General features: G+C 44.4%; 1 protein-coding gene across 1 annotated transcript in view; it reads left to right on the forward strand.

Moving 5' to 3' along the window:
- YIPF7 (Yip1 domain family member 7) overlaps positions 1–15,420 on the forward strand; it is a 201,324-nt gene extending 185,904 nt beyond the window's left edge. The window contains exon 6 of the mRNA XM_063920989.1: positions 10,896–15,420. Coding sequence (XP_063777059.1) covers positions 10,896–11,058 — 163 coding nt within the window. The 3' untranslated portion in view covers positions 11,059–15,420. The remainder of the gene's footprint in view (positions 1–10,895) is intronic.
- The last annotated feature ends 459 nt before the right edge of the window (positions 15,421–15,879 follow it).

The following is a 15,879-nucleotide window of genomic DNA, read 5'->3' on the forward strand; positions in this document are numbered from 1 at the left end:
CTTATTCACATTAGACCACTCAGTAGTGCTCTTTCTACATGTTACGCCACACAGCAGAGCACCTTACACACATAATGCCACACATTAGTAATGCATTTATACACATAATACCACACAGTAATGCCCTTTATAAATATGACACACATTATTAATGTCCTTATAAACATAATGCACCTTACACATTATGCCAACCTTTATTAATGTCCTTATACACATAATGTCCCTTCCACATATGCCGCACATTATTTATGCACTTATACACATAATGACACACATAATGCCCCTTACACATATGCCGCACATCATTAGTGCAATTATACACATAATGACACACATAATGTCCCTTACACACACATGCCTCACATTATTAATGCATTTATATGCATGACACACATAATGTCCCTTACACATATGCTGCACGTTATTAGTGCCCTTATACACCTAATGACACACATAGTGTCCCTTACACATTTGCTGCACATTATTAATGCCCTTATACACATAATGATACACATAATGTCCCTTACACATATGCCACACATTATTAATGCATTTATACACATGACACACATAATGTCCCTTACACATATGCTACGCATTATTAATGTATTTGTACACATGACACACATAATGTCCCTTACATATATGCAGCACATTATTAATGCACTTATACACAAAATGACACACATAGTGTCCCTTACACATTTGCTGCACATTATTAATGCCCTTATACACATAATGACACACAATGACCCTTATCATACCTAAAAAGGGGCCTATGGATGCCAAACACTATTGCACAACCAACCCACTCACACACAGCACTCACACAGCCGCTAACACTGTGACCTCTGCCTTTGCTCGGATATAGATGTGTCTTCATTAGTCTTGCCTCAATGCGCCATGCAGCAGGAGATACTGTGAGTCAGCTGGCAGCTCTGATAACGTTGGACACCTTTTTTTGATGAAAATGCGTCTTATTTGCATTGCTATGTGGCTAGGGTGCACAAGCAGCTTCTGCTGATTAAAATGATATGCAGCATGCCTATATACTGTTTGCAACTGTGGCTGTGTCTGCAGACGAAATGCTACACACAGAATATAGGCATGCAGCATATCATTTTAATCAGCAGAAGCTGCTGGTGTCCCTAGGCATACCAAATGCCCTAGGCATTTGCCTAGTTTGCCTATGCCTAGGGCTGGCTCTGATAAGGTGATTGATTTAAAGTAACATGTGTGTATTGTAGTCCAACAAGCCAACTACAAATGACTCAACATACAGTACTGGGCCTAATTCAGACCTGATTGCAGATGTGCGAACAAACGCACATTTACAATCAAAATTTTAAGCATGCGGGGGCATGTCCAGCACAGGGCTAGTCTGCCCCGCATGCCAGGCCCTACGAAGGCAGGCGCTGTGAAGGCAGGTGGCTACTAGCCATGTTTTTTTACTGTGGCTGCGTGTGAGATGCAGCCGCCGTGGCCCACCCCGCAAACGCAGGAGTATCCGGACCGTGCCCCTCCCAATGCCGCTGACACGCCCCCGACCGCCCGCGACCGTGTCTGCCTGTCAATCAGAGGCGATGGCACAAGTGAGATGCCTTTGCATCTCACTGTGTGTGCAAGCGCAGTGCGGCTGTGGCGCGTGTGCACATGGCATATGGCTTCAGCCTGCGATCACTGCCGCTGCAGCAACCAGGTCTGAATTAGGCCCATGTTCCTATGCTGATAACTCAAAATTGTGATGTCTGTGATATAGTCACTAGTTTGGCTTAAAACAATCATATTGATAAAAATATGATTGTAATGTTAAAAACTCAATTGTACTGTATATTTACAGTGGAAAACAAATGAGGGCAGTAGCCGGCTTTAGATCTAAAATGTTCTTAGTTATTGTAAATCATAAATACTTATAACAACGCTGCCATTATTAAAACTGGAAGAAAATAAATTAGGAACTTTTTTTTTTTTAGCAGAGCTAGCTTATTTCTTTCTCAAAAAAGCTAATTTAAATCCCTTTCAAAGGAACAACATACTATAGTATCTGACTGTTTAATGGAGCATCAAAATATATAGGCTTGGAGAATGCTGTATATTGAATTTTCACTCCCTGTTGTAAACCAGTTATTTGAAAAAAGAAGATAAAGATGACAGGAGGAATGGTATTGCTGAAGTCCTTTTCATCTTTGTGGTCATCAGTTTTATCAGAAGTGTTTGTGTTTTCATCCCCGCAAAATTAGGCACATATTTTATTAAGTTGAAAGTGGTTACAGCAGCAAAAAAATGTTCTGAAGGGCAAAAAAAACTGTAGTTTCAGTTGGACATTAGCAAAACATTTTTAGAAACTGTAAGATTTTTCCGTGCTTCCAGTTTGAGATACTCAATACAAAAAGTTTTTTCTTTATAAGTCAATGAGGACAATGGGGCTAATTCACAGATGTATGCAAACTGATAGTTTAGGTACATATCCAATGTTAGCTGAACAGCACATGTACAGGACCTGTTCTGAGGATGTACAGAACGGGTCTTGGGTGGCCCCCTAAGCTGTAGCCTGTTGGGTTAGGCTGCGGCTGTTTAGGGGCTGGGAAGGGGCGGCGATAGGAAGTGTTTCCTAAAATGAAGGCCTGTACAGCCGGTATTTTGCATTCACAGGGATATAATTCCCATATTATGGGGTTTATGTAATAGTATGCAGTGTGGATTGACTGCATTGGTGGGTTCCCCATGAATGTGTCCTGTTTTTTAATTTTTTAAATATAGCAACCCTACAATTTGCTAGGCTGATATCCAGAAATGATCATTTGCTATTTCCAGTCTCTAAAGGAGGGTATTGCATAGAGACATGCTGACTCCAATCCCCAAAATAAGACTTTATTGTTCAGTCTTCAGAGGATGTACAAAATCCTATAATATATTAGTATGGTGATGGATACGTAAAAGTAAGTAATCTTTGCATTAATGCATCAAGGGCACCATGGAGCCTCTAGTTCCAAGGAGAAATGTAATGTCCCTTTTCAGACAGAAAGTCAAATTATTGGGTTAAGAAGTTCTATCTGGTAATTTGCCAATCAACACGGGTATTTTGTCTGTGTGAAAGGGTCAACCCGGGTTGAAATTCCCGGGACTTCGACCCAGGAATTTACCGGGGTCAGAGACCCAGGAATTTCGACCCGGGTTGAACCTTCCACACAGACGAAATACCCATGTTGATCCGCAAATTAGCGGGTAGAAATTCTTGACCCAGTAATTTGCTTGTCTGTGTGAAAGGGGGGTCAGGCAGGGACCGGCAAAGCGACCGGCACTGAAATGCCGGGTAAAAGCCGGGATTTTTGGACATTACTGTCTGAAAAGAATATTAGTAGAAGAAACACATGGACATTGTATTATTACTATTTTGTTATTAGAATTATGTAGGTCTTATTTATCCTTTTTATCTAACTGACTGCTCAACTATGTTCTGGGGTCAGGGTATCTCCTCTTTGGTCCATTAGGCATCAACGCCAAAATGACAAAGCCTTAACAAAGGCGACTTGCTCATTACAGACCTGTGACAAAGATGAGTAATACGTGCCATAACATTTGTATTTTAACAGTGGGGTTTTCCTATAGTCTCATGTCAGACCAGGGGGATTCCCTTATGTAATACACTAAAGGGATGCATTACTAGTGTAAATTCTGATAACAGCGCATCTTATGCTATTAACATATTTGATGTTATTTGTCTAATCTTACACAATTTGTCTACATAATAAAAAATATGTATTTTACAAAATATGCATAGGTGCAGCATGTTAAGGGGCATATCTCTCCCCATATTACACTAATTGCATATTTGCCTACATCTTTTCCAACTCCACTAATAACCCTTTTCCATCTAATAACGCGGGTCACAGCCGGGAGTCTGACACGTATGCTACCCGGCTGCGATTCGCATCAGCCCCCTTTCCGTCTGCCGTCTCCAACCCGGCATATTACTGGGTTGGTGACGTTGCCGGTGGCGCAGTGGGGACAGCGCTGGGAGATCACATGATCTCCCAGCGCCGCCCTCCCATACAGTGTGAATGGGAGCCCTGTCGCATCGCCCCGGCTTACGTTTACACAGCATATCTTTTCGGGTTGAACCCGTGTCCAACCCTGCATGCTACCCAAATTGGAATACCGGGTCACTCGACCCGGATTATTCCAAGTTAGCCCTTTTATACCAGCCAGCAACACGGGTTATGCGCGTTCATGTGCAATAACCCATGTTGTATGCTGGCTGGTGGAAAAGGGGTATAACTCCACATGTGTCCATTTGTGTAAAGCACAACATACAGGGCCTGATACTGAGTCACACTCAATGCCAATGTTCATGTAGCTAAGCGATTACTTGCAACTATGCACTGGCGTATTTATAATTAGTGCAGTCTGTGTGGTGCATGGTGGCCCACACTGCACTCATTTAATTGATACCTCTCTGAAGTCCCCCGTCGGTGGCAACAAGAGCGCATGTGCAGTAGAGAAATCTGCGCATACATATTACAGTCTGAGGCCCTAGTGCTCAGACTCTACAGCGCTGCTGGCTAGAGAGGAGGGGGCCCGGATGGAGGAGGCTGCACACAGGCCTCCTCCTCTCTTAAAACACCCCTGCAACTATACATCCACAAAAAGTTCTGAAAACCCCCATGGTGCATGTGTTACACAGAGTGTACGCATAAAGCTGCTGTTATAGTTGATTCAGACAGTATCAGAGAGATGGTGGGAAAGTGATGGGCCTTTATGGACAGTGGCAAAACTAAGCCATTCAGTGGGCGTATTATAGGAGTACTACAAGCATGTCGATGCGAGCAGCTGCATTTCCAGATGCCCCGCTGCAGGCATAGGAGGTCGTGGTCAGAAGGAGAAACTGCGCCTGCTATAGAGCTGGTGCAATTTTCTATGGTGCGACCGATGGTGGCATATAAGGATATACCAATCTAGTGGGTGTATCAGTCTTTGCATATTCAGCCGCATGTATGTACATAGCACAAGTAGATTGTAGGCCATCTACATAAACTTGCAGATGGGCGACCGTCAATACTCGCTGCTGCATGTGCTGTTTTCATGCGACTCCAGGTCCATTATCATTTATTCAGTGACTGGAGCAACTTAGCCATGCACTGTAAGCAGACAGAGAGACGTACTGGTAGAGCCATACTATACTAACTAATGTGAATGACTATTTCCCTAGCAGTAAGATCTTATGGAAATAGGGACTTTGATGAGACATAGAAATGTAGCACTTTCATGTGGTACTTTGAGCATCAGCAAATGTAATGTTTGTAGTAAATCTGAGAATGATTTCCACAAGGCATTACCATAGATGTCTTCATTATAATAAATGTTAGGCATGGCCAACATAAATAACATTGTTTTAAGACATGATTCATCTTGATTTTTAACTAATGAAAATGTAATGCTTAAGTCCTCAGGGTCACAGAGAGACCACATGTTTGGACTGGAGTAGTGTAAAAGGACGTGTGTTGCTTACTGATTCATATACTGTAGATAAGGATTGATAGTTAAACACAGGATTCGGCTGGATAAGTCTGCTTCAGTACAGAGGCATTGATCATAGTAGTGCCACATAATGAATGACTACTCAGAGAGCAGTTGACAGTACTGCGTGCATCTGTACTAAGGGACTGTAGGTCATTTAGGCAAAGGAAATACTGTACTGCCTCTATACACAGATCAAAGTGTGTCTACTAATATCCCTTAATACTAGCATATTTATTATTTACTAATATGTTACTTGCTTATTCACCTGGAATTTCCAGGAGACACTGGATAGTACAGTAGACCAGCCTCCCAGATCCTGCTCACTTCCCCAGGGCCGGATTAAGCCTTAGGGGGGCCCGGGGCACTTAAAATAAGGGGTAAGGGGGGCGTATTAGATTGTGCATACCTCCCAACATGACCCATTCCAGGATGGACAAAATGCTCTGCTACTGGACTTCCTTCCTAATATTATGATTGGTGTCACCTGTGTTGAACAATTTAACTTTGGTGGCTTATGTGAGCGCTGGGTTTTGCACACAAAATTTAACTGATAAGAAAGGTATTTCAACACAGGTGACTGCAATCTGCAAGGGAAGTCCTGGTAGAGATCATTTTGTCCCTCCTGGAATGGGTATGTTGGGAGGTATGGGTTGTGTATATTTAATTTAAACCAATGGTCTATATTATATTTAAATTAATAGTTTAATAATGCCTGGGTACTGATTTTAGTTCCATCTAACTGAGAGACAACTAAGTTTTCTTGTAGTGGAACAAAGTAAACTTAAACAAACTTAAAATACACATAGAAAATTAACATTTATAATTTAACTGCAAGAATAGCAGCAGCCTCTGTATTACTCACACACTGGGACAGGACTCAGGAGGACTACTTGGTTATGCTGCCACAAAAGAGACAGAGCTAGTGATGTCGGTGTACTCCAGCTGGGTGGGGATTGGCCCCCCCTTAATCTGGCTATGCACTTCCCCATAAAAGTGGTCTGTCCACAGCGCCTGATCAACCATTAATAATGGAGTAAAACTCATTTACACTCCTTGTGCCATGTTTTCAGTGCTATAAATAGTGGTGAGCGAGTGGTGCCGCCATCCAGGGCATAAGGGGCAGCACCATCACTGCCATGTGGCACCTGTATTTGGCATGCAAGGTACCTGGTGCCTGGAATGGTACCCTGCAAGTTAGAAAGCTGCCACCTAGACACCTTCAGGAGGCTCCATTTACTCAGCTTCTCCTGGTGGCAAGCCACCGCACAGCCGCCCAAAGCATAATTCAGAAACTTAGCTTGTCTTTGTTTCCCTCATGACATCACATGTTCAAGGATGGGGCCAGCACAAGGTGCATTTTTTGCCTTTCCCAAGACACAAAAAAATATCAAAGTAAAAAAATACATATTTACCATTTTCTTTATTTTAAATATTGTGTTTTTGGGCTTGATTCAGACCTGATCCTGCTGTGCGTTTTTGCACAGTTGGAGATCAGGTGATAACTGTGCATACGTATGCACTGCAATGCGCACACGCATTGGCCAACAAACGGGCATCGTTGGTCAACAACAGGATGGTGCGAAAATTTCATTTACACGGACATTCGCAAGGCAATTGACAAGAAGAGGCCGTTTGTGGGTGGTAACTGACCGGGAAAATGCAGCCATTCCCAATCGTTTTTCAGCTCCGGCCCCGATCAGCCTGTTCTGATCGCACTGAAGGAGTAAGTCCTGGGCTGCACAGAGACTACACACAGTGGATTTTTGCAGCTCGGCGTACACATGGGATCGCACACTTGCACGGTGAATTTACACTCACCCTGGAGGCGGCGATTATCTGAACGCAGGACCGCAAAGTTTGCACCCCAGCGATCAGGTAACAATCGCCCACTTTAATAGAATGTTTGCTCTTTAGATTGGGAGGATTCCTTTACATACTGTATGGCATTAGCTTGCTTCTGCTTAACTGTATTGAAATTTCCAGATACAGATGTGTCCTCATACACTGTGGCTTCAGTCACAGCAAACAGCCCCTCTCGGCACTCAGGTTCCAGGTGACCCGGCCACGAGAGCGTCTTTCTCATGAAAAATGTTTGTATCATTCACAGAAATAAATAACTGGAAGCAACAAAACAACTGCTTGCATGGATCAGTTTCATGTGCAATATTTCTCTGACTGTATATGAAGTGCTACGATGCCGCGGCCACGGCTTTTTCTCACGCCAAGTTCCGTTGTTCTTCGTCTTTGACTTTATACATGTTACAACTAATTGTTGTGCAGTTAAAGTCAAAGACCAGCATTTTTAGTTCACAGTGAGTCGTGTTTCCAGTGCTGTAATTAGGTGTGTGCCAGCGGGGATCCGGTCTGAAGATCGACAGTGTCTAGGTCGACAATGTTTAGGTCGACCACTATAGGTCGACAGTCACTAGGTCGACATGGATGGAAGGTCGACAGGGTTTCTAGGTCGACATGTGCTAGGTCGACAGGTCTAAAGGTCGACATGAGTTTTTCACATTTTTTTTTTCATTTGGATTTTTCATACTTAACGATCCACGTGGACTACGATTGGAATGGTAAAGTGTGCCGAGCGAAGCGGTAGCGGAGCGAAGGCACCATGCGAGGGCACGCGGTGCACTAATTTGGGATCCCGGTCACTCTACGAAGAAAACGACACCAAAAAAAAAAAAAAAATCCTCATGTCGACCTTTAGACCTGTCGACCTAGCACATGTCGACCTAGAAACCCTGTCGACCTTCCATCCATGTCGACCTAGTGACTGTCGACCTATAGTGATCGACCTAAACATTGTCGACCTAGATACTGTCGATAAAACGAACCACACCCGTGCCAGCGGTACCTGGCACACAGCGCATATGAACTGTGGGCGCAAAACTGCCAGCACCATCCAAAGGTCTGTGCCACCCTGTGTGTCTGCGCTAGTTAGCTGCAGTGCCTGGCTACTTTTTACAATATTACATAGAATGATATCCAGGTAGCACTGCAGCTTGTGTTCACATGGTGTGACTGCCTTGGCTTCCCGTTCTGTGCTTGCAACATTGTAAGGTAAAGTTGTGTGCTCTGGGAGGGAGGCAGACTACCCACCCACCACCACCACCACCACATGCAGGGGCTCTACCTGCCATAATGTGTGTCAGGGGCTCTACCTGGCATAATGTTGGCTCTACCTTGCGTAATCCATATCAGGGGCTCTACCTGGTGTAATGTGGGCTCTACCTTGCATTATGTGTATCAGGGGCTTTATCTGGCATTATGTAGGCTCTACTTGGCATAATGTGTATATGGGGCTTTACTTGGCATAGTGTGGGCTTTACCTGGAATAATGTGTATCAGGGGCTCTACCTGGCATAATGTTGGCTCTACCTGGCATAATGTGTATCAGGGGCTCTACCTGGCATAATGTGTATCAGGGGCTCTACCTAGCATAATGTTGGCTCTACCTGGCATAATGTGTATCAGGGGCTCTATCTGGCATAATGTGGTCTCTACCTGGCATAATGTGTATCAAGGGCTCTACTGTGGTGTAATGTGTATAAGAGACTCTACTGTAGTGTAGTGTGTTAAATTACTATTCTGTGGCCACGCCCCTTCCTCATAAAGCCATACCGCTATATTTTTGGAACACATTGGGGGTAATACAGACCTGATCGCTAGGCTGCGTTTTCTCACAGCCTGTGGTCAGATCTGAACTGCGCATGCGTATGCATCGCAATGCGCAGGCACAACGGACCGTAGCACCGGTCAGCGACGGGATGGTGCAAAATTTCTGAATGCACAGGCGATCGCAAGGAGATTGACAGGAAGAGGGCGTTTGTGGGTGGCAACTAAAAGTTTTCAAGGAGTGTCCGGAAAAACGCAGGAGGGACCAGGCGTTTGGAGGGAGGTATTCTGACGTTAACTCCGGCCCGATCATCGCAACAGCTGAGTAAGTCCTGGGCTGAGCAGAAACTGCACAAACTTATGTTTGTGCAGTTCTGCTACAAATGCGATCGCATACCTGTACACACTCCATACCCTCCCCCTGTAGGCGGCAACTACCTGATCGCAGGGATGCAAAAAATGCACCCTATCAATGAGGTCTGAATTACCCCCATTGTCCCTACTTTAAAAATGGTGGGAGAGGGGGCACCAATTATTTTTCTGTCAAACAATGGTGTATAGGTGTTTATATTTTATTACATTTTATTTGGAAATTTAAAATTACACTTTTGCATTTATAAAGAGCAGTCAAGACACTATTCAGTTTGTGTATATGATACTTCATTACATCATTATATTATGTACAAATAGGGTAATGTCACGCTAGCATTTCCTAACACTGCCAAGCTGCAACTCTACACTATATGGTATAATTCTACACCCTTATATGCCTTGTGTGCACCAGGCATAAATACTATTTTTCTGTTTTGCCTGCAGTGTTTCGGCATACAGTACATATTCCAATGTTATACTGTAGTTTTCAATAGAAATTTTTATAGAATTTGATGGCAGATAACAACCACTTGGCCCATCTAATCTGCCTATTTTTTAACCATATTGTTATCTCAAACCCTATTTGATCCTTATTTATGTGTAAGGATATCCTTATGTCTGTTCCAAGCATGTTTATTCAGGGATTATACAGAAAATGCAAGACACCTCCTGTAAGTCACTAACAGTGAAATGCCCTATTAGTGTGGGAGAGGAGCAATATTAGTGTGGCAGAGAGGATATGGTTAGCAGGATCTTGACTGTATAGTTAAGGCCAGTGTCTTGGCTGTTATTTTAATACCTGAAGAAAGTGGTTCGGTAGGGAATGCCAACAGTCGGGCTGCTAGCGGTCTGAATACTGATCGCAGCATCCCGCCGATCAGAATCCCGACAGGGGAAAGTAAGTATACTTATCTTCCCCACATGGCCTCCTAACCCTCCCTCGCCGCAGCCTAAACCTCCCCCCCACCTGCAGCCTAACACCCGGTGGTGGCGCCTGAACCTAACCCTCCCCTCCCTGCAGCCGAAACCTAAACCTCCCCTCCGGCAGCCTAACCCTAACCATCCTCCACCCACCCTAAACCTACCCCCCCCCCCCCAGGCCGCAGTCTAACCCTCCCTCCGCAGCCTAAACCTAACCTTTACATCCATCACCCAATCCCCAACTCCCGTGGCTTACCTCTCTAGAGTCCCGGCACTTGATCCAAGCATTCCAAGTAGTGATGGGTTCCCGGCATCAGTGTTTCAACTGCCGGGGTCCTGACCGCTGGGATCTTGACCGCAACACGAAGAAAGTTTGTATTGAAAATTGAAACGTAATTATTCTTTAACATGAATGCTGTTTTTCACTTAGAGCCTACATTAAAGTCTGTGTTCTTTATTTTTAGGGGAATTGCTGGGACAATCTTAGCAGCTTCTATAATCGGGTGGTGCAGTTTTTCAGCTTCAAAAATATTCATCACTACGTTGGGAATGGAAGGACAGCAGCTTCTTGTTGCATATCCCTGTGCTTTGCTTTATGGACTTTTTGCATTGTTAACTGTATTTTGAAATGTCTATGTTCAATGAGCAAAGAAAAGGCAAAAGACATCACAAATGTCTATCTTTATGTCCAATAAGCTACGGTAATTGAATAACGCTGATAGGCTTGGCCTTTTTTGTTATCTTTATCTGTTAGTATATTATTTTATTATAACCATACTGTATGATGAGTAAAATCCCACACATACATATTTGCCGATATAGGATGGTACATGTAAGCTTTAGTTTAGAACAACAGTAATGTTTAGACTTCTTTGGGAGTATTCCAGTTTTATACAGTTGCACTAGGCATGGGCGCCGAGAGGAGATGGGTAGTGGGTACTAGTTACCTAGGCCCGGGTTTGTTGGAGAGACCTGGCAGAGGCCTGCCTTGGTCAGCTAGGAGGACATTGACCCTCTTTGCAGCACTGCTGAGAAATACAAATGTCTTTCTGTGTGGCCGCCGGTGCCCACTGTGCAGCCAGGGCATAAACAAATAGGGTTTTACATTTTCTTTTTAGGTGGCTTGGTCATGCCTCCCTAGATTTGGCCACAGAGTTCTTAGGACACAGGCCATTGGCCGATCTCGGTGGCCCTGGCTCTGGGTAACAGACACTGCTAATCAGTCTTAGGACTACAAAGCCTTTTGTCTTCCCAGCAAGTGCCAAGCAGTAGCTGCTTCAGCTTGGTTATAAATAATATCATAGGTGAGTATCTAATACTTCTTAGTGCTGCTAATGGATGTATATGCATGTAGTGGAGGAGGTTTTAAGTATTATTTATTAATAGCTATTTATATAGCACCAAGGGCGTAGCTACCATAGGTGCAGGGAGTGCAGCTGATATGGGGCCCAGAGCTGAGAGGGGCCCACCTTTCCTGTCACAGTTACATGTGTTATATAAATTTTTCACCATTGGGTGGTACATAGGGGCTCTTACAAACTTTTGCCTTTCGGCCAACATGCCTAGTTACGCCCCTGAATCTGCTCATTGTACTGTGGTTTAAAATGATCTGGAGGGCATCATAATGTTACATATAGTAGTATGAACTGGGGCACTGTAATGTGGCACCATATGAAGTGGGGGCACTTTAATGTGGCATAATATGGACTGGGGACACTGTATATAGTAATGTGAATTAGGGGTACTGTATTGCATAATGGTGGTCATTCTGAGTTGTTCGCTCGCTAGCTGCTTTTAGCAGCATTGCACACGCTAGGCCGCCGCCCTCTGGGAGTGTATCTTAGCTTAGCAGAAGTGCGAACGAAAGATTAACAAAACTGCTACTAAATAATTATTTGCAGTTTCTGACTAGCTCCAGACCTACTCCTAGATTGCGATCACCTCAGTCCGTTTAGTTCCTGATTTGACGTCACAAACACGCCCTGTGTTCAGCCAGCCACTCCCCCGTTTCTCCAGCCACTCCTGCATTTTTACCTGGAACGCCTGCGTTTTTTTAGCACACTCCCTGAAAACGGCCAGTTTCCGCCCAGAAACACCCACTTCCTGTCAATCGCACTACGATCACTCGAGTGAGGAAAAAACGTCGCTCGAGCTTGTGTAAATCTACTAAGTTTTTAGTTAAATAACTAAGCGCATGCGTGCTGCGTACCATGCGCATGCGCATTTAGCAACAAATCGCAGCATAGCGAAAATCGGCAACGAGCGAACAACTCGGAATGACCACCAATGTGTACTGGCAGCCCTACAATGTAACACATTATGGTTTATAAAATAAACAAGGGCAGTACTATGGGGCTTAACATTAACAAAGGCACTATTGTAGTTCAGTAAATAATAGGGCACTATTATAGGGCATACAATAAACAACTGCTGCAGAGAGATATCTCTCTAGAAGCATTGGGACAGGGGCCCCTTCAAAATGTTGCTATGGGGCCCATAAAGCTCTGACTACACCCCTGTATAGCACCTACATGTTACGCAGTGCTTTAAAAAGAATATTTAATAATTCACAACTGTCCCTGCCTCAGTGCAGCTTGCAATCTATATTCCCTGCCACACACATACAATATTGCATATATTATTTAACTTTTTTTAAGGCTAACATACAGTAGATTACATTTTTTTGGCCTCAGATAAAATGGAAAACAAAATTAAGAGAACATGATATTCTATGTACAGTATATGACATCATAAATGTTATTTAAATGTACCCAACAGTATACGGCTTATGACATTACACTGTCCCAGGAGAACACTAGCATCTTTAAACCCACTGTCAGACATGATGCTGCAATCGGGGTCAGATGTATGTAATGGATTTACATTTACCAAGTCCTTAAAGAGAGAACCCAGCACTAACACTGTAGATGTGTTCTGCTAAATTGACATTATCTACCGTTACAGAAAGGCTACTGTATTACACATTTAACCCTTGTGATGACTAGTGGGAGAAATAGTTCAATTGGTATTAATACTAGCAGAGGCATGTATCTGAGGTTGGGGTACATCCAAGAATTAGTAGATTCCCCCAAATAGGGGATGTCTGCTCAGTGCCCTCACAAAATCAAATGTCCAGATTCCTTACTGGTAATCAAGTATTAGAGACAGAAAGCCATATTAGGATAATAGATGACCACGCAATTGTAGCTGCTTAAATTCACTCAAGACCAGACGCGTTTCAGCAAAACACTAGTGATTTCAACAGAGGATGACGTGCTCTGCTAGGGTTCTAATGCAAAGTAAGTACTACTTTAGTTGGCTTAGCTCAATTTATGTAAAATCAAACTATTCTCAGCCAGATAAATGACACAAGCACATGCAGATTAACATAATTCTGGCACTCATGACAGCCTTCATCTAGAGACGCATGATGGGGATGGAAGGGGTGTCCCCACATAAGCTGAGTATAGTAAGGTTTTGTTCATGCAATTGTGAACACATGCAGCTTGAGGCACAGATGCATCTATGCCTGAGAAAGCTGCAGTCTTTGGTCAAGGGCAGATGCAAATAGTGGATGATGATGATTACGGTTGCCACCACTAGCAAACCTGTCGCCATTGGCTGTTTGTGAATACATTACTGATGCTTGTTAGTGTTTTCTTTCTAATTTGGGCATATATTGTGCTCTTGTATGCATGTTTAAGCAATTTTTTCCTAAAATGAATTGAGTGAAATCAGTGCCTGATGTCAAGGGCATAGCTACAATAGGTGCAGGGAGTGCGGGTGCTATGGGGCCCATGCTACCTCCGGGGACCGGCCTTCAATCTTAGGGCCGGCGGAGGTTTGGGGCACTTTGATGGTGCGCAGTGTGGGGCGATGGAGAAGGGTAAAATACTATGCAGTATCTGTGAATGTGACACTGGCATTACAATCACACCCCCAACTGGGCCTCTGAGACTTCTGCAGGACTTTGGTCCGTGCCCTGCAATCCCCTTGGTTGCTTAATACCCCCCCATGCTCCCCAGCTGGGCCGATTCATACTGTAATTGTGGCAGTTGTGATCGGGCATTTGTTGCCTTTTTGCATGCCCTAGGAGGGACCAGCCAACTTATAACAGCTTGCAGCGTGTCTCCACTTCCTAACTTCCAACCAACCCTGCGGTGCATTCCTATGATTGCGATTTGTGCACTGCTGCAGGAAGGAAGGATCCAATTAGTTCCTCCATCTCCACTGATTCCTTGTGAGCAGCAGCCACCAGGCACATTAGGCAGTGAGGTGAGCACTAGCAAGCCCCTTACGGGCTCGCTGCATGCACGGTGGCTCGCTGCGCTCACCACAGGATTTATTCTCCCTCTATGGGTGTTGTGTACACACATAGAGGGAGAAAAGCCTGTGGCGGCGGGATTCCGGCCTCGGTATTTCAGCGCTAGTTGGGATTCCGGGATCCCGACTAGTATGGAAACCGCTTCCCCTTCATGGAAGCCTTCAAACTCCGTGTTGTATCAGCATCTGAGTCAGATCTACAAGTGAGCCAGCACCAGCTTCATCAGGCCATCTCTCCAGGACCTTTGAAATCAGGTCTATTGACATGCCCCATGCAGGTACACAAGGGATTAATGCGCTAGCAGCTGTACATCTAATTTTTACTAGTTCACAGTAAAGTTAATATGAATATCATGTTTAATTACAAAAAAAACACATGAATTGGGAGCAACAACTGACACCTTTTAGGCAAGCATACAATAACTGAATAATATTTACTCATCCCATGAATATTCTAACAGTAATGTCTCTTCAATCAGCTCTCATCTCTGCCTCCTCCTCTTTTATTCCCCCATTCTTTTTATTTCTCTCACTCATCTTCCCCAATTCATTCTCTCTCTCCACTGTCTTCCCTTATTGCTCCTATCTCACTCTGGGGATGATTACATTTTGTGTGCTATGAATAGCACTGGGAAGGAGGTCAGGGTCTGTGATCTGTGCTGCTAGGGGAGGGGTGCTGTGCTGGGGTGGGGTGGGGTTCTGTATGGGTGAGGGGTGCTGGATGAGGATTGATGTGGGAGAGGGGTGCTGTGTGTTGCTGGCTGCTGCTGTGATCTGAGCTGCTGGGTGATGGGTGGTGTGCTAGGAGAGGGGTACTAGTGGTGATGCAGCTGGGGCATTGACCGCCACCCGCCGTAATGAAGGGTCCTGTAGCCGGAAGAAGTATAATGATACTAACCTTGGTGATGGGATTATCTGCTAGGGGACACCAAGAAAAATCTTGCCTAGGGCATCAAATATGTTAGGGCTGGCTCTGGCTGGGAGGAGGCGTGGCTGAGCCTGTAGGTACATCCCTGGACTACGGCCATGCCTCCTCCATGTTTCAGTCAGTGTGGAAAGACTGGGTAAGCCTGGGAGAGCAGAGATATGCCTGCAGTGCACATAAATAAAACAGCAGCCAAGGGG

This window comes from Pseudophryne corroboree, chromosome 1 (assembly GCF_028390025.1).
Source record: "Pseudophryne corroboree isolate aPseCor3 chromosome 1, aPseCor3.hap2, whole genome shotgun sequence".
Classification (NCBI taxonomy): Eukaryota; Metazoa; Chordata; class Amphibia; order Anura; family Myobatrachidae; genus Pseudophryne; species Pseudophryne corroboree.